Source organism: Eleginops maclovinus, chromosome 2, assembly GCF_036324505.1.
Source record: "Eleginops maclovinus isolate JMC-PN-2008 ecotype Puerto Natales chromosome 2, JC_Emac_rtc_rv5, whole genome shotgun sequence".
Taxonomy (NCBI): Eukaryota; Metazoa; Chordata; class Actinopteri; order Perciformes; family Eleginopidae; genus Eleginops; species Eleginops maclovinus.
In genome coordinates, this window is record NC_086350.1 from 15,270,119 (window position 1) to 15,292,234 (window position 22,116).

At 40.3% G+C, this 22,116-nt stretch overlaps 3 protein-coding genes across 4 annotated transcripts; 2 read left to right on the top strand and 1 right to left on the bottom strand.

The window, feature by feature from the left end:
* Nucleotides 1-525: 525 nt before the first annotated feature.
* On the top strand, nucleotides 526-6,165 carry fam185a (family with sequence similarity 185 member A). The gene is made up of 8 exons (XM_063908805.1): nucleotides 526-1,111; nucleotides 1,200-1,309; nucleotides 1,684-1,776; nucleotides 1,916-2,054; nucleotides 2,719-2,760; nucleotides 2,855-2,950; nucleotides 3,056-3,190; nucleotides 4,936-6,165. The coding sequence occupies exons 1-8, from the start codon at nucleotides 676-678 to the stop codon at nucleotides 5,046-5,048; spliced, it is 1,164 nt and encodes a 387-aa protein (XP_063764875.1). The 5' UTR covers nucleotides 526-675; the 3' UTR covers nucleotides 5,049-6,165.
* fbxl13 (F-box and leucine-rich repeat protein 13) lies at nucleotides 5,326-21,858 on the bottom strand. The gene is made up of 21 exons (XM_063906601.1): nucleotides 21,655-21,858; nucleotides 21,383-21,489; nucleotides 20,708-20,804; nucleotides 20,494-20,572; nucleotides 16,241-16,417; nucleotides 15,740-15,849; nucleotides 15,555-15,653; nucleotides 14,776-14,871; nucleotides 14,536-14,671; nucleotides 11,028-11,080; nucleotides 10,599-10,699; nucleotides 9,870-9,999; nucleotides 9,311-9,409; nucleotides 9,023-9,143; nucleotides 8,767-8,929; nucleotides 8,084-8,203; nucleotides 7,860-7,983; nucleotides 7,697-7,777; nucleotides 7,246-7,380; nucleotides 6,990-7,153; nucleotides 5,326-6,912 (listed from the first exon to the last, which is right to left on the bottom strand). The coding sequence occupies exons 1-21, from the start codon at nucleotides 21,742-21,744 to the stop codon at nucleotides 6,825-6,827; spliced, it is 2,370 nt and encodes a 789-aa protein (XP_063762671.1). The 5' UTR covers nucleotides 21,745-21,858; the 3' UTR covers nucleotides 5,326-6,824.
* On the top strand, nucleotides 9,676-20,631 carry LOC134881423 (leucine-rich repeat-containing protein 17-like). 2 transcript variants are annotated; one of them, XM_063908749.1, is made up of 11 exons: nucleotides 9,676-9,830; nucleotides 11,402-11,577; nucleotides 11,678-12,154; nucleotides 12,268-12,485; nucleotides 13,192-13,347; nucleotides 13,787-13,928; nucleotides 14,014-17,231; nucleotides 17,306-17,364; nucleotides 17,439-19,731; nucleotides 20,058-20,174; nucleotides 20,441-20,631. In XM_063908749.1, exons 2-7 carry the CDS (start codon nucleotides 11,435-11,437, stop codon nucleotides 14,294-14,296), a joined length of 1,419 nt encoding a protein of 472 aa, XP_063764819.1. In that variant the 5' UTR covers nucleotides 9,676-9,830; nucleotides 11,402-11,434; the 3' UTR covers nucleotides 14,297-17,231; nucleotides 17,306-17,364; nucleotides 17,439-19,731; nucleotides 20,058-20,174; nucleotides 20,441-20,631. The 2 variants fall into 2 exon arrangements, with proteins under 2 accessions (XP_063764819.1, XP_063764828.1); XM_063908758.1 differs by lacking the exons at nucleotides 17,306-17,364; nucleotides 17,439-19,731.
* Nucleotides 21,859-22,116: the final 258 nt, after the last annotated feature.

Below are 22,116 nucleotides of genomic sequence, written 5' to 3' on the forward strand. Positions count from 1 at the left end.
ATTAAACAACATGCTCACATAAGCATACTGATTGGACAAGACCTACAGAGGGGCGGTGCTTACCTTTACACAAGACCGTACATCCGGATTGTCAAATTAGCTCTGGTTAAAGTGACGATTATTAAAACCGGAAGTAAAATCATTTGACTTCAATACAACAAAACAAAAACTGAATAAGAGTACAAGTATCGGAGACCAGAAGGTAGATCTGGTCATTGCGATGTAACAATAATAATAATAAAAAAAAAACATAAAGGTTTAAATGAACTTTAATATTCAAGCCTACACAATTTATTGTAGCTTTTTACAGCGACAGAGGAATATACAATCTAGTTTAAAATGTATACATTGATATTGAAAATTTGTTTGCAATTACAATAAATCTTCATACTATACTTTGCTGTATTTATTAACTGCAACTGAACATTTAATTAGTACCTGCCTGAGTGTATTTATTTAGTCCACTTGTCGTAAAATCTGGATGACACTTTTAATCTGAAATTTCGTCCCGGAAGTAATAGTCGTGTGCTGCGAGTACTGCTCAGATTTGACAGCGTTCATGTTGACCATGGTTTAGACCGGATAGCTGGTAGTTTCCCTCAGATGTTTAGATAGTAATCTGTAACAGCACCAGTGTGAGGTGTTCATGAGCTGGTTTACCCAAAGGTGAAAGAGATGTTTTGGAGCTCCGCAGCTCGGCGGGGATGTTTCGGACCTTTCCGCTGCTGGTCCTTCACAGCCGGTCCCAGGACACTCACGACCCGGCTCTGCCCTCTGCACACTTCACGGTTGTTTTCTATTTCTGTCCCCGTGAAGTCTCAAACACAAGATGAGGTAAAGCCACCTCGGAAGCAGTGGTCTCTGACGGTTAACCCGTTCAGCACGGTGCGGGCACAGCTGGCCTGCAGCATCTCGATCCGCCCGCTGGACCCGCACGACTTCCCGGAGTCTGACCGTGTCTTCGTCACAGTTCACGGGACAGACAACGAGCAGGAGGTCGGCCTGGATGACCTACACGTCCACTATGATGACCTGAGCAAAGAGCTGCTCATCTCAGGGGAGAAGGTTAAGGGGAGCTTTTCGATTGATATGACTGCACCTACTAAAAGTGGTAAGTGTCTCCTGATGATTTAATGTAAACATGACGTCAGCAGAAGTTTTTAACAGTTGGCATAATAATGTCTGTCATTTTGTGTCAGATCTCTTCATTACAACTCAAGGGAACGGCAACGTGCAAGTAAAGAAAATGGAGTGTGATATCTGCAAGGTGCAGACAGAGAGGGGCAACTGTTTACTGCACTCTGTCAAGGTAAGTGGTGGCATTACAACATAAACATGTTCATTGCCTTAAACATAAAAAAAACTTGGAGATGACATGTTTGCTTATTCCTGTATCTTAATGGCTGATTTCACCTTTGTAAAATATAACGATTGATCTAAATGTGTTGTTATTGCAGATACTTGATTGATTGTCAATCTAGATGCGTTTGATATTTTCATAACTTCATACAACAACTAACTACCAAGTCAATTAGTCTTCAGTTAGGAGCTTGTCTTAAAGGCTTATTCAGCTATATGTATACTGACACTCAGAATTAAGCATATCCGATTCAGTATTGGCACATTATAGAAAAGTATGTATTTTTCAGTTGTTTCAGACTTCCTCTGTTTGTTATATCTTAGAGTCATCAGGTTGAGGTCCAGTCCAATGGAGGACATGTTACAGGTGTTGGCACTATCCATGGAAATGTGAACATCAGCACATGTGGAGATGGTGTAAGGACATTACACTCAGCAGTCATTAGAGGGCAGCAGCAGCCTGAATACAGGCTTCATCTGTTATAACTTTTAAAAATGTTCAGATCATTCATCACCTGTCTACAGTACTGTGCATTGACATGCTGTGTGTTTACAGAGAGTTGATATCAAGAAGCTTCAAGGCACCAAAATGAATATTTCAACCAGACACGGCCCTCTGAAGGTCAAAGCCATCTATGCTGAGTCCAGCTTTGTCTCCTCCTGCTCTGGGAGAGTAGAACTGGGCAATGTGCACGGTCAGCAAACATCTACTCCCCATCTGTGTTTTTTTGTGTGGTTAACAGTACTGCAGCCAAACTTTAATGTACAGATTTTCCAAAACTAAATATTATTTTTGATCAACTGAGGGCTCATTGTCTTGTTCAAGAACACTTTAACATATGTACATTAAGAGCCACCAACACTAAGATTAATAAGCCACCCGGTTTACCATCTGAGCTATTGCAATCTGCACTTAAATTGAAAGTAATTTGAATAATCTGCCACCTGTATCTAATATTTCATTCGATAAGTAAGTCCAACTATTTTTTATTTTTTTTAACTTCACTGTCCATGAGTCATTGCACCTAGCATTATGTTAACTTGTTTTGTAAAGCAGTGTTTCAATATATCAGGAGTCCTCTGATCCAAACTGAGTGTATTTAAATGCAATATGGTTGTGACTTATGACAACAAATTAAATGCATAATGGACATGGAATTTTAATTACTCCCTGATACAGAAGAGCCCCTCGTCATAAACATGGGAACAATTATCTTAATGATGCATGTGACCAAAGCTTTTTTCTTTGCCAACGTTTTGTGATAAATGTTGTAATTGATCTACTAGTGGCTAAAAGGAATTTCACAGCTATAAATATATATAGGTTAACACTGACAGTGTGCTTTATTTGATTAAAAGGTAACACCACTGTGAAGAACGTGTCTGGAGATACAGTAATTGGTGAGTAAGCTGAGTCAACCCTCTGATTGCACAATTAGTATGTATGGCTTCTATCAGTGTCTTTTTAAAACCTGAGGCTTGCTTTGTTGTGCAGATGGTTCAAATAGTTTCCTAAGGGTTTCCTCTCACAGCGGAGCCATTGATGTCTATGTGGGAGATGGTGGTAGTGCCGAACTCCACAGTCAGGAAGGTAAACAAACAGTATAAAGAAGAATATTCACCCTAAGAATCCCAGTTTTCCATCCTGTTGAGTGATATCTCTTTTGGTTATCCCTCATTCTCCTGTTGTGTGTAGGAGCGGTGTGTGTGCGTATCCCCTCCTCGCTGAAAGCTGGTCTGGAGCTCATTGGAACATCTGTGGATCTCAGCCCAGAGGTTGTTCTGCATGGAGTAGAGAACAACACGACTGAAGGCCAAACAACTGTTACTGGTCAGTTGTTTTTCATTACATCACTGTCCATGCCACAGATAGTCAACCAGTGGTGGGCCGTCAGGGCCAGCAAGGCCTTCTCTGCTGGCCTAAACATCATCAGAATATAAATTTAATTTTGATATATTTTTTGCACAAATACGTATTAAATTATTCCCCAAAGTCTATTCTCTTCATTTTATAGCGTTCGTCTTGGCTGCGCTGCTTCCAGCCTCAGAACGAGATTTGGAGGGCTAGCCTTTATGTTAGAGCTTTTATCCAATCATATTTCAGCCATAATGTGTTGCTAGGGTCAAACAAATCTGCCCTTAGGCCTTCAGAATCAACAGTGCGGGCGGCTGTAGCTTAAAGTGAACGCAAACAAAACTGTGGCGTTAACCAATCAGATTTCGAGGTGGCGACAACGGGCCAGCTAGCAGGCGTACGCTAACGTTAGCACGTGCACATCTTCTGATTGGATACGCACTATTGAGGGGCAGAGCTAGGCAGTAGGCAGAGCCATACAGTCTATGGGCAAAGCTAGCAAACAGAACTAGAACTTGAGCGAGCTAATTTGTGTAGATTTCTACAAGCTATTTTTTTCAACCCACAATGGCTGAAGGAGGAGAAGAGATCAATTTGGTCGAAGATATAATTACAACGCCATTTTCAAAACGAACTTTTCAAGTAAAGCTACACATCTTGAAAAGGGAACGACCAACTCCAACGCTAGCGAGCCTAGCACAGCAGGGAAACTACGAGCGGTACCCCTGGCTCACAGCCTCCGAGAGGCACTGCAAATTGTACTGCCGGGAATGCCTGGTATTTGCAACTGATCGATTTGGTGTTTGGAGCCACACTAAATTTGCAAACTTGAGTTGTCTAACCAAGGCAGCAACGAGACACCAAAGCACAGCTGGGCACTTGGAAGCACTGGTGCTTTTGAAAACCTTTGGGGACACCCGAGTGGATCTACAGCTCAACGAACAAGTGCGCAGGGAAACGGAGCTCCACAACGAAAGGGTGAACAAAAATAGGGAAATATTGAAAGACTGATTGATTGTGTCCTGTTTTTGGGTAAACAGGAACTTTCATTTATGGGACACGATGAAAGCGCCGAGTCCAGAAACAGAGGACACTACGTGGAGCTTCTTTCTTTTCTTGCTGAGAACAACACAGATTTGCATTACCAACTGTACACAAACAACATGTTTACTGGGACGTCAGGCAAAATACAAAACGACCTGATTTATGCTATTGCTGAAGTGATGGAAGAAGAGATCAAAATGAAGATTAAAAAAGCACCCTTTGTCGCTGTTATGGTGGACGAGACGTCAGATGTGGGTAATGTAGCACAGCTGGCACTTGTTCTGCGTTATGTGACGGACACAGGTGTCAAGGAGCGGTGTGTCAGATAATCTGATTAATTAAGTTAACTGTAAATGCTGATGTATTGATTATAAATGCTTCGGAAATATTAATATAACTCTGTTGTACTTGACTATGTTAAGGTGATGCAATGCCCGGTTATACTGCGTTTCTGTCTAAATGTATAGTGTCTAGAGCCATGGCGTCATAATGATGGTATTAAGAGGTGGAATAATTCAGGTAGGACTGTGTAGGACATCACTGAAGGCCTAGGTGTGAAATGCACGGCCCGCCACTGTAGTCAACTAATCCCTTTAACAAGTGAATCATCACAGAACGTTCCGTTTCTATTTCATATGATTGTATTTTTCTTATTTTTTCTGCTGTTTCTCTCTCAGGCTATATCAATGGCGTCTCCCCAGTTGATAAGTGGGTTAAAGCTCAGGCAGAAAGAAACTCCGTCAGACTGAAGACACAAAGCTGGTTCGAATCCCTGAAGCTGGGGAGCTGAGTTGTGAGCTTTACACTTTTAGAGCAAAACTGGATGTACCATTACTTCACAAAGTAACTCTGTGCTCAGGATAAAATGTAACCTCGATAAAGACATTAGAATAATCTATAGTGTTTAAGATATACTCTTTGTTTCACTATACATACTGTACACTGAGAAACTGTTTGCTTGTTCATATTTTTGGGTTTGTTTACTTGTAATGTGAATTATGTTCAGCAATTAAATGTCTTCTGTATGGTATGTAAATACTATAAACACTATCTCAAACTGCGGCAAAAGCATTGCAAGTCTTTTATTCATCAATAGTTAAGTTTAGACACTTAAATAACAAAATTAGACCATCTAAATTTGAATCTGGTATTGATCTGGCCAATGGAAGTTAATAACTAAGACAATTTATTGAAGCAGTAAGTATATGTTATAATAGCAATAATTAATGTATAGTGTTAAAGAACATCCACACATACCTTCTGAAACAATAGAAAAGCAAACTACAAAGTGTTGTATAAAAAAAATGATAAACCAATATTGTAGAATGAGAGTACACTTTTTTTAAATTTAAAAAAGTATAAATGAACAATGTTTCTGTATAAGGAAGAAACACTTGGTGCACTGCATGGACAGACGTTAATCACAAAAGGTAGAAATGATAAAATAAATAAATGATCACATTTCAAAAGGTTTAAAATCTCAAATAAATAGACACCATGATGTCTTATTGCTGCATAGCCAACTTTTGCATCCACACACTAGATTGTTTTGTTGCCGTTATCCTTACTAAATAATCCAATGATAGTAGAGTTGTGGTTCAGCCATAGGTTTATATATATACTGTATATGTCATTTTAAAACAAAATTCCTAATTTTAAGACAAAGCCATCTAAAAATCAAAAGTGAACACCAACACTGGACTATTTAGCTTTAAGCTTTGAACAAAATCCATTAACATTTTCCAGAATTCAGACTTAAAACGTATCGGGAGTGATACACAGTTATGATTTTTTTATATAAATGAAAATATACAACATAATAGAGGTAAAACAATATAATACAGGGGACTGGAATTATAAAAGACCCCAAACTGTATGGTGGTAATAAAGAGGAAATCTAAAATGTTTATGCACTGGTAATTTACTTAACCTTCTTGAGTCTGTCAGAGTAAAAATAAATGTGTTACAAATGTTATTGAAGAAAGAGATTTAGTGCATCAAACTCAAAAAGCAGAGGACTTTCCACTGTCAACAGTTGATGAAACAAAAAGTGTCAATCCGGCGGTGAAACTGCATGGGCATTCGTCAATCCAGACAGGAACGTTTTTATTCATTATTGACCAGTAAATTAGTAGTTTTACCTCTGCCAGCAAGGTTATGTTTGGTGCTGGTCTGATTTTCATGAAACTCTGTGGACGGTTAATGGGCCAAGAAAGAACCATACATACATTGCTGAGCGGTACAGAATCATGGAGTAGATGCACAAATGACTTAATACCTATAATATGACGTAAATCTGCGCTTGTTGAGTGCCTCTCTAGTTAACCATGCGAGCCACCAATCATTTTTGTGTGGATTATTTTAGGTGTTTCATTAAAGAGTTTGTTTAGATGCTCTTAATAGGTTTTTAAATAATGTCCCAAAAATGATGGTGGCTGTGATTGCAGTGGGCTCTAATTAGATCTGTTTATCTCTCTGTACTTGCTGCTCTTGTCATCACTGAATGCTGTTCCACTACTTCCCAGGTGTTGTCAGTCTTGATGGGTCTTGTGATTGGATGTACTATTTAGCTGATGTTGTATCCAAACCATGGAGGGTCATCATTGCTGTGCTCCCAGTGCTTCACACGTGGCCTAAGCTTTAGGGCGGCCACCCTAGAGGAACAGATCATCTGGTCATTAAAAGCTCTCATATGGGACTATTTGCAGTGTATTTCTACACTGTGTCTTACTTTGAGATGCTGCTGCAGTAGGCCATAGTGATGGAGCAGAGTGGAGGACAGATCCTCTCTATGTGTCGGAGACTGCGATCCGTGAGAAGAACACAGCCACTAACATCAAGTTCTCGCAGGTACTGAGATCCACTTGTCAGATACTGCACAGCCATATCTGTCATCTGAGGCAAGACAGGAGAAAATAGAACATATTTGGCATTAAATTGACAAAAAAAGGCATTAAAGAAGTGTGTGTGGAGGGACTGGTGTATACCTTTGCACACCCTGACATCCGCAGCGTGACTAGACCTCTGCAGTAAAATGAAATGGCTCTGATGGCCGGGTCTGACAGAGCTACACAGTGAGACACATCAACATGTTCCAGATCTCTCACGTTCTTGCACAGCTTCTGCCCTCGTGAGGATCAAAACAGACGAGAGTGAAAAAAAGGTGAAATGTGAGATGAAATATGAAGAAAAAGAGTGCAGAGGAACCATGTTTACGAGAAGACGTACATGCTTTCCTCTGTTCACCTCTGTTACTGGTCAGTATGTGAAACAACAACAGGGGAAATGATTAAAGTTTTCAGGAATGTATTTTTTAGGGAAACAGCAGCTCACATTTATTTCCCTGTGATTTGTTATTATAAGACTCAGCAATTAAACTTGAGCCCATAAAAAGTTGTTAACTGTTCCAGAATATGCCACATCTGGCTAAATTTGTACCTCCATGCCAATATCGGTGATATAGACGCACTCTGCAACAATGAACTTCTTCAAGCAAATTCCTTCAAGAGCTGCCAATCCCTAAAATACAAAAACAAAGTAACAGACTAACCAACAGGGCCAGTTATCTTTGGTAGGAATTTGAGATAGTAAATAACAATACCTGATCCTGGATGTTGCAACCGCTGATATCAAGAGAGCAGACAGAGCTGCCACTCAGCCACTCCAGACTCATATCAGTCAGACTCTCACAATAACTCAAGTTGAGATGGTAGAGTTTACACAACCTGATAAAATGTGCACACAAGACACAACAAAAGCTGCTGCTTGAGAATATTTTACCAAAACACAATGAGATCTCTGAGCGTGTGAAGTCATACCGTATACCTTTGTGCAATCATCATGACAGATCTGTCAGTGATGTGACTGCAGTAACTGACATTCAGCTCTCTCAGTTTGGTGGCTGAAGAACCTTCTGTCAGATACTGTATCCCAGTATCACTCACCCTGTAACACAAGCAGAAAACCCATTACATCATGCAATTGTATAAGAAAGCTAAATAATATAATCTCAAACTACAGAAGACAGTTAAATACCTGACAATTCAAAACCTGAGCTCTGTAGAGTGCCTCGTAGATCATCAGTATTGCATTTAATTTTACTCTTCAATATTACATTATTACATTCTGTGTTTGTATCATATTCTATTGACACAGTTCCAGGGATTGTCATGTAGACCTAAGTAGCGAAGGTTTGGCATGGAGATGAGGGCCTCTTCGCTAAGTGTCCCCAGGCGGTTGCGCTGCAGCAGCAGGGTTGTAAGGCGTGTCAGACCCTGGAAGGCCCCTTCAGCCACCAAAGAGATGTGATTCTGCTGCAGGTCCAGACTGGTTAGGCTCTCAAATCTATCTTGCACTATTTTTGTTTTTTAATCAGTTTTATTGTTTTATGTCTTACATTACTATGTTGCATTGTTAGAGGAACTCGGGACTTAAGATTTCCCTTGCCATTTCTACACAGTAGCTTGTGTGCACATGACAATAAAGCCTTTGAATCTTTTTGAACACACTTGTGACAAAGTGAGATGTCCAGGTGGTGCAGGTTCTTGAGGCTGGCCACAGATTTGAGGCTGGCGTCAGTCATCCTGGAGCATTCTGCAGCGTGGAGTCTGCGGAGGCCTTGAGAGCTTCTGCACAGAGCCTTCCAGCTGTTGTCTGTTAGTTGGTTGTTACCTTAAGTGCACAGGGGTAGACAGAATAACAGGAAGAGAATTCCCTTGCATGCGTATGTGAAAATGAATGTTGCACAATGAAAAATCATCTTACCCTCTGTTCTGAAAGTCCTCAGCTTAGCGACTTCAGCGATGGCCTCTAATGCAATGTCGGAAAGATGAGGAGCATCCAGCAGCGAAATGGCACATAGACAGTGACATCTCGCAGTTAGAGCCTGTTGGGAAAGAGTTAAACTCAAATTGTCTTTTTTTGCTGTCAGGGGTTAGGGGTGTGTACACAGAAAATATGTATGGAGTTGACAAGGCTAATTCTTTTGCGATTTATTCCATATTTTTGTCTTTGTTGAACATTCAAGAGCTAGAATGTTGTTAACAAACTTACCAATACACAGCTATCAGACAGAGTGGGCATGTCATCGATAACAATCTCTTTGAGTGAAGGGCATCCGGCAGAAATGTATCTGAACCCATTTAAAGTCATCTGTGAGGATAGAGAGGAAAATATGTTCATACATGTGAATCACAATCATTCCTCTGGACGCAGTTTTCATGGCTGCTCACATTTTCAGGGCCCCATAAAGTGAAACATCTGGAACCAAACTAATGCACACTCCCAGAGGATAAGTGTGTTTTATGTTAGTGTGGGGGTGTGTGTGTTATGTTATTACGAGTGCACATAGTGAGTAGGTGGGCCAGAGTTGATTAAACCCTCCCCTTGGCCACAGCAGCCTTCTACTCTCCCTCTCCTCCAGATCTGTGTTCATTTGTTCTAAGCTCGGAGTGCAAACAGTCAGTAGAGAACAGCCAGAACCAGGCAAAGACACGTGGAAACAGAGAGGAGTGACTGGATCTATCAAAAGGGGGACTGAACCTCCTCTCCCCTGTCTACTTCGAACTGAAAGGTGAGACTAATTACCTAACCATAGAGGATACCATCTGACCTGAGTGCAACCGGACAGGTTGAGGTGGATGAGATTGTGGCAGCCCTTCTCTGTGGCCAGGTACAGAAACCCTTCATCTGTGAATCTGTAGCAGTAGGCCAGACTCAGGTATTGAAGGTTTAGACAGTTCCTGTGTAAGATCAATGGTTAGATCAGTTTATATTTTAAAAATATTGAGCAAAGGGTAGCATGCATTATGGACGTGAGGTAAGAGGGAGAATATATATTTTAGATTTTTGGGTGAACGGTCCCTTTATGCTTTTGTTGATAATAATTGGGTGTTGTAATGTTTTTTTTTAACAAAGGTCTAAAGTTAAATACTTAAGTGTTAAAGCAACATCACATTTTGAATTAAAAGAACATATCTTAGAGTATTTATTATCGTTGGAGCATTTTCAAAGCATTTTGCATTGCGTTACTACCCATGAGGGAGAGAGATAAGGACTAAAACTGGTTGAACCTTTAAATCTATCATCAATGTAAATCACACAGTTCAGACATTTTGTTAAAATTGGTTCATCTGTTTCCTTAATCATTAAGTTGGCCAACCTGCTGTTGGACATGAAATACAAGCCTGCAGCACACTGGACAAACACAAATAGTGGCGCAGAAAGCCAGAAAAGAGAATCATAATGGGAGAGTTTACTTTTGATATGCAAGTGAGCTGTACCACTGTTTCATGCACACATCTAGTTACAAATATATTTTTCACAATTACTGGAGATTTACCTGGACAGTTCTCTAAGAGTTTTGTTTGTTATCAGTGTGCAAGAAAGGTTCAAGTAGAGCAGACAGGGACATCCCTCGACAATTCTCTGAAGCAAAACATCCTGTGAAAGAGCAGAGATTTAAATGTTCTCTCAAGTTCTCTCATAAATGCATCTGATACTTATCTTGATACATGAACTTAAATCCAAGACACAATGCAATAAACCAACAAAGCATTACCAAAAATGTGGCTTTCATTAAATCCATTTTATGTAAATAATTAGAATGAATTAAACAGAACGCCTTTTTTCAACATTGTTCAATCAATATTTTACTTGACCTAAAGAGTCTTTGTCAATATGAATCACTTATACAATGTAGTAATATAAGTAAAATATAACATTAAAATATGATGATATACATTCTTATAAGTGTAAATGTTTTACTTACGGTAACATTAAAACACTCTGACAAATTAAGGTCTTGGAGATTTCTGCATTCACCTATGCAAAAAAACAAAGCAGAGAAATGTCTGGTCAAACTGCTATGTTGTTAATCTGCTATTAAATTAAAGTTGTAATAAACTTCGGTAATAAAAGACAGTAAATAGAGAACAACATGAAGTCTTATGGCACTCTGCCTTCTTTCTGTGTATACATTCCTGGGCGGCTCCTATCTCTTACATAATGTGCAAGCTCTCACTTCTTCCTCAGAGAAGGCAGCAGCTGTTCCCATAACAATGACCCTGTCCACTTTGACCATTTGCTTCTGTTTCCAAGTTCGCTTTCATAAAACTTTCATCCCAAAATCCTACTTTTCTCCAGCTCTTCTTCCTGAAAAGACAATCCCTGCAGAGTATGCGTTTGACCTCCTCTCTCCTGTTAGCCTCCCTTGTCCTCCTCCTGCTGTTGCTCCCGTCCATCGAGATGAGAGCGGGGAAGGGCAGAGGCCTCAAAGGAGCAAGGCACAAAAGAGCAAGGCACGAACTCACACGGGACAGGTATGGATCCACTCATGGGTGGGGCCTGATTTAACGCATATATCCCCCTTTTCTTACGAGTATGTGTACACTTTGACAAGCCATGAATTCACTTTGTCAGGGTGAGAGGTGTTCGGCGTCACAGCAGATCAGGCCCTTCCAGGATTGCGGCACCTCAGTGCTCAGAGTTGACAGTATCTGGAGACTTCTTTGTAGACTGTCAGGACCAAGGCCTCAACTCCATCCCCGCCTCAGAGACGTGGTCCAAACAACCAAACCACCTCCTTTTTGCACGCAACCGGATCAAAATCCTTCGTGACGGAGCTTTCTTGGGATTTGAGAGCCTAACAAGTCTGGACCTGCAGCAGAATCACATCTCTTTGGTGGCTGAAGGGGCCTTCCAGGGTCTGACACGCCTTACAACCCTGCTGCTGCAGCACAACCGCCTGGGGACACTTAGCGAAGAGGCCCTCATCTCCATGCCAAACCTTCGCTACTTACGTCTACATGACAATCCCTGGGACTGTGTCTGCCCGATGGACAGTCTCATACGCACCCTTCAGGTCCCAAGCAACCGTAATCTAGGAAATCATGCCAGGTGATTTCCACCAATATTTTTTTGTGATTTGAAGATGTACAAGTCATTACTGATTCTCATAATAGCACAGAGCCTCCATATAACACTTCAGATTTCATCACAACCTGTTCTAGGTGTGCAGAGCCCACCAGGCTGAAAGGCATGAAGTTGAAGCAGATTGACCCTGAGTTTCTCTGTAAGGAGAAGACAGACCCCACAGGCAATCCACAGGGCGACCAAACAGATCCCACAAACCCAGTACAACCTATTCCAATTCGCACCAAACCGGACGCCACCACATCTTGCCACACCTACCTATTCCCCCAAGTACGGATGGACTGCAGCAAGCGAGGCAAGTTCACAATCATATTTTACCTTAACAAGTCTCAAAAGTGGAACCCTATCCTGAGCCTCAGTACATGTGTTTCTTATACAACAGAGGAGTTAGGAAAAATACCTCTAAGGCATCATGTCATGGAGCTCGTATGTTCATGGTTAATAATCTTACTGCATGATTAGAATGACAAATCGTCCACTTCTCACAAGAGAAGAGCAGGAAGAGACACATCTGGTTTGGAAGCTGTTTTCTTTTCAGCCTTAAGTTGCTTGAGTCCTTATAAACAGGGACTGATTTTACTTTATATTCACGTCACATTATGAGCAACTTGGAAATAGTGACCTAAACTAAGTTTGGCAAAGATATCAGAACAAGTCCATTGCATAACCTACTAAAGTCGTTTAAATTAACCTAAGAATAAGAGTAAATCAAATTATGTGATACAACTATCTGCCTCTTATTGGCAGAGAGCCTGGATTCAGATTAGCGATTCTGGCAGGGCATACATCTGTCTCTAAGAGTCCAAACTCAAGATGATTTCTTTGTGCAGTCTAACGATTAACACATTTGAATAGTATAGGTGAAAAATCCATAATTGTAATGAATACAAAAAACACTTACCATATCATAGAAGCAATGTTATATTTTGTTGGAAGAGGTAAAATAATGAAATGTATTGGAGCAATCCTTTACTCAGTAACCCAGTCTGCTTTGTTTTTAGGTCTAACTGAAGTGCCTAGAGGTATTCCAGAGGATGTTGTTCATATTGATCTGTCCCATAATTCAATCCGTCATCTCAAAGCCAGAGATTTCCAAGGAGCCAGGGGCCTAAGAAGCCTCAACATAAGTCATAACAATATGGAGCACATTGACACAGGTATGTGAGCTTTTATTACATCACACTGGTATATAAATCACTAAATCTGTGCCTCATATTTCCTGTAATATCCAGAATGAAAAACTACCCGATTTGACTCAAGGATAACATATGGTAGGCCAAGGTTTGAGAACATGTTATACAACTGTTGCTGACTCCTGTTTCTAATAAGAAACTGGGAACTCTGCCATCTTTGTGTATACAGTTAATATTGACCTTATTTATAGTGGGGAAAGCTGAGAGGGGTATGCAAATAATGTTGACACTCTACTTAAGTGATTCAGACACAAACTGAACACCAACCCGAGCATTCCTTCCAGAGTTCGATGGCACTACTGGCTTTTACTTTTCTCTGTAAATAATAAACAGCAACAGGTCTAAATATAACTATACAAACAGAAGAGAGAAGTAATCAATCTCTTTATTTTCTCTCTTCCAGGTTCCCTCTCTGGGCTGCTGCACCTTCGTGAGCTGGACCTGTCCAACAACAGCCTGCATTCTGTCCAGTACGGGGTTCTTGAAGACCTTTACTTCCTGTTACATCTAAAACTGGGAGGAAACCCATGGGTGTGTGACTACAGGTGGGTTCTTCAGCACAAATGTTTCCTTTCTTTCCCATTAAGACAAATCCAAATAATAACTATTAAATTAATTGTTTTTTTTCAGCATCCACTACATGATGTACTGGCTGCGCCTCCACCCAGGGGTCAGGTACTCAGGCCTGCTGTGTCGCTCCCCTCTTGAACATACAGGCGAGAGTGTGGCAGAGTATGTGCGTTCATACAACAGAGCGTGTCCAAAGGACAGACAGCCCAGCAGAACCGACCCAGACCAAACAGACCCTGAACTCTGGAACACAGCAATGGAAGTGCAGGGAGAGCTGGAGGAGGAGCTGGAGCCCAGCCACTTGAGAGCGCCACAGAAATACCAGATCATCAGGCTGTCCTGAAGCCAGTGAAAATGCAACCCACAATTTACCTTTTACAAATGATATTTAGTTTCCCTTCTTTCGCTTCCTTTCATTATCATTAAACTGTCTGTATCAGATGGAGAAGCTACTGTCCTTTTAATCAAAATATAAAAGTTATCAACTTATTGGTTGTTTTACTCATAACTATTATCATAAGGAAAAGATCTGTATGATGAAACACAAAATGAAAATATGGCAACTGAATGTGCAATACTCACTGATGCATTTCAAGCTAGGCCCTGTTAGAGTTGTGCAGCCACGCAGGTTGAGATGGATCACAAATGGGCGGTAGTTCTGCAGAATCCGCTTCATTTTGCCCTCTGTTATCCAGTCCCTCTCCACAGAGAAGTTGATCTAATAGGGATACAAAAATTGGGGAACATTTATACTCCTATTTCAAGTATAACTTCCAAACTTTCCGATGAGTTTGATTAAAGAAAAATCCTCCTAGTACAGACCTGACTCCACAATGTGCCTGACTGGATGAGAGCCTTCCATGTCGAACACACCTCAGCACAATTTAGCCAGTCTCGCAACTCTAAATACCGAAAGATCTGCGCAATAAAAGAAAAAGAAAAAAATCACGTGAAATGTTTGATAGTTTGGAAAGGTGTACACGTGTAGATTCTCTTTTATTTGTACCAATATCTTAGAGACCAGTTGTCATGTTGGAAATGTTTGTGTAATGTCAAGTGGACAGTTAAGCACCCACATTTGAAAGACAAGATTCTGCTCTGCCACTTAGAGAATCAGTGTGATGTAAGTGTACAAGCAGCCTCTTTCTTTCTCCAAACATAGTCATGTTGAAGCACCATTTATTAGGAGGTGTTGGACAGAAACACCAGGGCAAACAAAGCCAAATCTGGCCTGCCTTTAGCAGCAAATGTGAATCCAAAACAAACAGGGAATAGGTCTGTCAGTGAAAGGAGAGTCAAAATATGTTTACAGGAAACTAAAGAACCACTGGTATTAAATACTTTTGTAATTATATAATACAATCAAAAATATAAATTAGCAAAGACCATAACAGAGATAAGAGTTGTTCAAGAAACAAAACTCTTTCTGTACATTTACTAGATCCTAATGATATTAGTTGACATTAATCAGCCTGCCTCTAAGAGACATTTACTTACAGTCTTATGTAATCCGTATGATCTCATCACTGAGCTGCTTCAGATTTAATTCCCCAGCTATCATTTCTCTGTGTGGCACTTTCATTTAGCTTAAGAGGAACTACCTTCAGTGAGAGGTTGTTAGGGAGCATGGCGAGTACGTCACATCCTTCCTCGATCTGGTTGACTTTGTTGACAATTTCTATAGAGCCCATTTCCAGCCTCTGCAAGATCCACACAAACCATAAATACAACAAATTATATAAATGACAATTTGTAGGTTAAAAAAAAAATCTTAATAAGTGTTTACCTTATAATACTCTTTTGTCCTCTTGGAGTCCTTTACTACATCACGCCACGCAGCTATGATGCGCTTAAAACGACCAGCGTTCACAAGCCTCTCAAGTTTTTCCAAGGCAACTAATTTGGAAAGATATTCAAATCTTATTTCAAATGTTTAGCACTTTTGAACAGCACACTTATTTATATCACTGAAAAAAACCTCTTTGCGGAGGATAACATGTGGGCTAAATCATGGCACAAATACTTTTATCTTTGATCACAAAGTCTACTGAATCATGAGAAAAATAAAGCAAAAATAAGGAAAAATTGAACCAAGACTCAAGAGGGAAATGTGAAGGGGGACAAAATGAGTCACACAATGAGTGTATCAGTGGGGAAGAAATGTGTCAGGAGATTTCGTTTGGACAGATTTCTTAACCACAGCACATGTATTTTCTGGCATTGTATTTAAGAGAGTCAGCTTGCAAAAACAGTCAAATCTTTCAGAAATATTTGAGTAAGCACCTACCGGCCTGTGTCTTCTTGTGTAGTTTTACCCAGTTCAACCATTTAGTAAGTGCAACCAGCTGGCATTTCCTTTCATGATGCTTCTTTGCCATGTCCATCTTCAGAGCCAGCTCTGCGGTATCTCTCTTGCTCTGGGCAGTGAACCTCTTCCACTTCCTGTCCCCAACATCAAACACAGCTCATCATTAATTCAGTGGAAAGGTAAGCAGGCAGACAGACAGAGACCTGCATTATATCAATGGCACAGAAGTCAGAAACACTAAAATTATATAGTTGTATTAGTTTTTACTAATGATATCAACAGAGGCTGGTTTGGACATTAAGACAGGGCAGTTATTGACTGGATAAAAGGTCAATGTCATAGAAGTAAGCACTGACAAGAGAGGTGAAAGGCAATCTGTGAAATATAATATCCTCATGAACTCAGTATGTACGTGTCAACAATGATCCAGAAAAGACTTTCATTTGCATGGGTCAAATTTCTTCATAGAGTGAGACCGGAGTCAGGTTTAATAAGATCAGATAAGAGTTACTTTATTAATCCCAGATTGGGAAATGTTTTTGTTGCAGCAGCATGATGTGAAAGTTTATTCGACCAGTCATCAGTCATACAATTGACAAATATCTACTAAAGAATTATGGATTCACTCAAGACATTCAGAGGAAGGCAACTGATGTTTTAGAGCTATTTCTGGATAGCTGAAGTGATATTTCAGCCATCACCATTCAGCTCTCTGAATAAATGCTTCACCTGTGCTGGTCTAATTAGATTGATTTCAAACAGCACCAGCTGCCTTCAATCACTTAATTGCATCAGCTTGCGCAGACTCAGAAAGGTTTTAGTATCATCACCTGCACTTTTCTTATGGTTCGTGGCACTCAAACCTTGTGGAGAAAAAACAAGGGGAGTACGATTGATTGTTTTCTGGGCTGTTGCGGCTTCTGAGAGTGACTGCTGGAGTTGAATTTGCTACCATGGCTCATCCATTTGGGTAAATAAAACACAAGTGTATATTTGGCTTGAATTTGTCTGTTTTACTGTTTTGTTAATGTTTTTATTATTCAGGGTTTCTTGGATTTGCTCTCTATTGTTATGGGGCTGTATTGGCTTTCCTACTCAAAATGGTAAGATTTTTGTCTTATCCTTCAACATGTTCAACAAAATGAATGTATTGTAATGCATGTTTATTCCCTGATAGGTTACAATATTGCACATGGCTTCTCTCTTGATGGTGGTCAATTTGGTAGTGATGAAAGTGGACCTCACACACAAACTTCAAACATGTTTGATCCTGGAGAACCTTTATTCACCAACCAAGACTCTGTTAATCCAAGGGAAGAAATGCAAGCTTTGAGACTCCACAGCTTTGTTTCCCTTCAAGGAGAACCAGAGAACCATGAAAACAATGGGGATTTTAGCCCTGTTACTGTCCTCCCTGAAGACATGGTACAAACCAACCCAGAGTCAGAACATCCCTCTGCCCCCCCAGTGCAGAAATATGAACATAAAGGTGCTGGAAGTCAACACCCCTTTGGCCTTTTAGTGGAGGAGCACACACAAGAGAAACCTATGGAGCGCACCAGTTTCCAGACAGTGAAAGATTTTAAACGGTTTATAGAAAAACTGAAGAGTTCATTCTTAATTCCAGGAGGTTCCTTTGGTCCACATTTTCAAACTGCAATGGAAACTTTGAAAAATGAGATGGCTTCTAATGCTCAAAATACAAAGGGGGAGAAGGATATGGGATATAGGTCTAATTCTACGAAAGAGGTCACTTCCTATGATGATGCCAGTGAAAATGAAGTTTGGAGTGAAGCTATGAATACAGCGTTTGAACAAAATGAACAGGGTTCTAACTACCAAGTGCCAGGTGAAAACCCCTCTGTCCCTGATCCTGACGACTCCACTGAGAGTCTCCTTTATTCCAGTGTTTATGGCAACCAAGACTCTGGCCCAAGTTCTGCTCTCTACCCACGCCACCGTTTAGCAGCCACAGGGCATGTTTCAGGTAATTACGGTGGTTTTGACAGGGTTGACAGTTTTGGGGAAAACCCTGATATTTTTACAAGAGCTTCTTATAAGCAAAATGAAGATTTCCAGTCAAAAAACTCGAATCCCCCTGAACAAATACCTTCTGGCTCATACAATGGAGATGTTTTTTACTTTGGTGGCTATGTGACTGCTCCCCCTGTCAACCTTCCCCACAGCCCAGCTCAAGATTTAAATGACTTCTCAAGCCAGAGATCCAATATAATGCCTTTAACCTCTACGGACATCCAACTACCGACATCTCACACTGGCAGCCGTGGTGGCTTTGAACTTGGTGAAGATTTCAAAAGTGAGGAGTTGGGCAAAATAACTTCATCCAATGACCTGTCTGCACCAATGCCCCGATCTTCAAATTCCTATACAAAAAGTGTACGGGTCAATGCACCGAGAGGTCGACACTACATCCCAGATCAGTTACCAAAACATAGGGAAATCCCAGTCCAATCATTGGAGGGATATAAACCGGCTGTAAACTACTCTCCCATCGCCCACCTGCCTGTATCTTTTGGTTCTGCTTCTTCAAACTCTGCTAACATCTTACCAAAGAGTAGTCAAAGTCAAAGAGGCGGTCATGTAGGAGTTCAAACAAGTAGCCCACATGATGCTCAGAATAAAGCCTTCAAAAAAAAGCAGCCAGTCAGATTCCACCGACTGTTTACTAGGAAACCTTTCAGCCTGCTTCAAGACTCAAGTGGACATGATGTCTCTCTCAGAGACCAGACAGTCGATGTTAGCCATCCTTTCAACCTAAGTGGAAAAGCAAAAGATGAGGAGAAATCAGACTTCTCCCAGCTGAATCAAGCCTCAGACACTTGGGGAACAAAACAAATGGCTGACAATACCCTAATTACTCCCATTTCTAGTGGCTTGGATTCAACTCAGAGTGGGATCTCATCTTGGGCCAGAGATGATGTGAATTTGAACTCTCTCACTATCTTGGCTCCAACATCAGCATCAGAGACAGCCTTTTCAAGATTTTTTGGCAATGATATACGTCGTGTCAGAAACCCCCAGGGCTCATTTTCTACCCCACTACGACAAGGCCTTTCTGGAAACAGAGCTCTGCAGACCTTCATAAAACCGAACAAAGTACAGAAGACTCCAGCCAAAGTTAATATAGAGCCTCGCATCATGGCCCACCTGCATCTTAAACCACTGTCTGCATCCAAGGTTTCTGATTCTATTTTGAGTGATGAATTTTGGAGGAATGGTGGCAACACAAAAAGGCTTCCTTCTGAAATGAGCCCAAATAAGTCATCACCATTTGTAAAGGCATATGTTCGCAAGTCAAGAAATGACTACAAAAGGAAGAAACTATCTCTATCAAAGACCCGTTACTCACCATATCAGCTGGATGAACACAAGAACGATGTTTACCGCAGTGTAAAGGATTTGACTAACAATAAAGAAGGATCAAAACCCTCCAAGTGAAACACAACATGGTATGGAAACATTTTTTTAAATGTTGCTTGTAAATATATGGATGTTGTGCTTATGATTAATTAGACGTGAAGCTTTTACTGACATTTCAAACTCTTAGGCAGTTCCAAATTTGTCTTTATTTGTAATTGGCATCCTGAACAAAATCATATTGATCTACAGTTTGAAACTTTAAAATCTAATTTGAACAAGGTAAAGAAGGCTACTTTTGTATTGTAGCCTTCTTTTGCTATCTAAAATGTTGCTGACAGCAAGTCTTTTGGAAATCTTCCTCTTAACAATACATAACGCTCTCATAACTGAGTTATTGTTTTGTTTTTTTCATTAGGATCTGTTGCTATCTTCAACTACGAGGTAGATCAAGTGTATGTGGTTCTACAAACATCTGCTCTGATAATGAAAGCCATGAAAAAGTGTACCACCTCATCTTGCTGTTGTCAATCAGGTAAGCTAATCAACAACTTTAGTGTTTGTTGGCTGTTTTTTCTTTTCAGTCACAAATGACAATCATCGTCAGTGCCAATATTTGAGCATTAAAAAAAAAGCTGACTCATGAATGGCAATTTGTTATTTCTCTGAACTCATTAAAGGGTAATGGTTAAATGTTTTTTTTTTTTTTAAGGTGCACTTAAGTCAATCCATGACAAACACTAACTTCATACTTGGCGATGGAGCCTATGTCTAATGGCACTTCTCTCTCTTCTCCCTCAGCAAATCCTTGATAAAGCAATCCCATCCCCATGTGATGATCACAACTGTAATACTGTAGGCATACCTGAAGCAAGAGCTTGTTAAATTGTTCCTGTAGCAGCAGTAGGCCTTTTCGAGGAGACAAAGGGACATCTAGAGGGGCATGCAGATCAGTAGTTATTATAAAAGCAATAAAATCAATTAAACTGTCATTTAAGTCTGTTTGTGTGATAAATCTGGGCTCAACCTTACTATTGATGGCATGTTCAATACTAAAACATAATGTACCTTGATGTCATCTGGGTCCATATATGCAGAGTCCACACTCCTGCCTGTCAGAGAGGTTGATGCTGGAAGCTGTTCTGCATCAGCGACAAATTTGTGCCTCCAAAAAAAGAAATAAAATTGATCCGCAAAACAAATCATCTCCAACAATTATTAGGTACCAGTGGAAGAACTGTCCGTTTCGTGATCTATGACAAGATTGGTCGTTTTTTTTTTATTTGCCAAAAGTCGACAAGGACAATATATGATACTATATCCAAAATGTCCAAAAATAGGTAAAATGCCTCTTATTGTTAGTACTGAGGATGCTGGTGTCTAGTTTTCCTAGGGTTGTTGTTTTTAAAAGTCAATATAAGTATAGTGGTGATCTTAAAAATGTCTTAATGTGAGTAAATGGACAGATTGGCCAAGGTTACCACCAGAAGAAACACAAAGCAGTAAGAAACACAATTTGATGAAAACAAAATACTAATTAACCTTAGAGTTATTTTATATCAACTTTCCCTCTTTGTGACATTTTGGCTCAGATATTTAATTATTTTATTTGATCTGGACCATGATTTTCACTCCTTCACATTTCTTTTCCTACCATGAGTTTCACTCCAAAAAGAAAACTTGGGCAAGTGAGCCCCCAAGTGTCCATTCCAAGGAAAGTCACAAGAAAGGTGTTCTACTTACCAGTCAACATCCTGAAGACTGTCATGTCCCTGGAAGGCCGTAAGAGTGTTTTTCAGGAACTGTATGGGGTCATTGGGACATGACAGGCATGAAGCTGTCAATAATGCCTATTGTCAAAAAGGCGAAGAAAATGGAAACTACTTTCACCTTCAGGAAAAATGAACACTTACGTGGTGACAATAGTGAAATACATAGAGCGGTTTGAGCTCTTGTTCTGTGTAACATTACCTTCAGCAAGCTTCACTCATACATTTATATACATGATAACCTACCTTATATATTTGTGGCAGGCACTGTTTTAGTTCGCAGTCTTTTAGAGCAGGCTTAGCGTTTGCCCCAGCCATAGTTGACTTTTGACACATTTGCAAAGTCGAACAGAGTAGTTGTAGAGGAATAATCGAGTATCTGAACTAATGTTTACTAACGTTAGTTCAATTGAGCGTTTGTCAGATTTTGCCTGGTTGTTGCCAGGTAACGAATAAAGTAATGTCACATAAGTGTTGGTCAACTAATGCTCCGCGGCAAAATATAGATGCAAGATTGTAAGTGGACACAATAAACGGTGAAACGTACATTGCGTTACGTATGTTAATTGTCTTGTTTTTCTTGTGTTTAATATAATGCAAAGTTCATTGATTGTTTAGTGCCAGAAACTCGGTGCTAATCACCCAGCGAAAGATTTGGTCGGCCACTCTGAGCCGAGACGTTGCCAGGTTGGGCTAGTTTTATGCTTT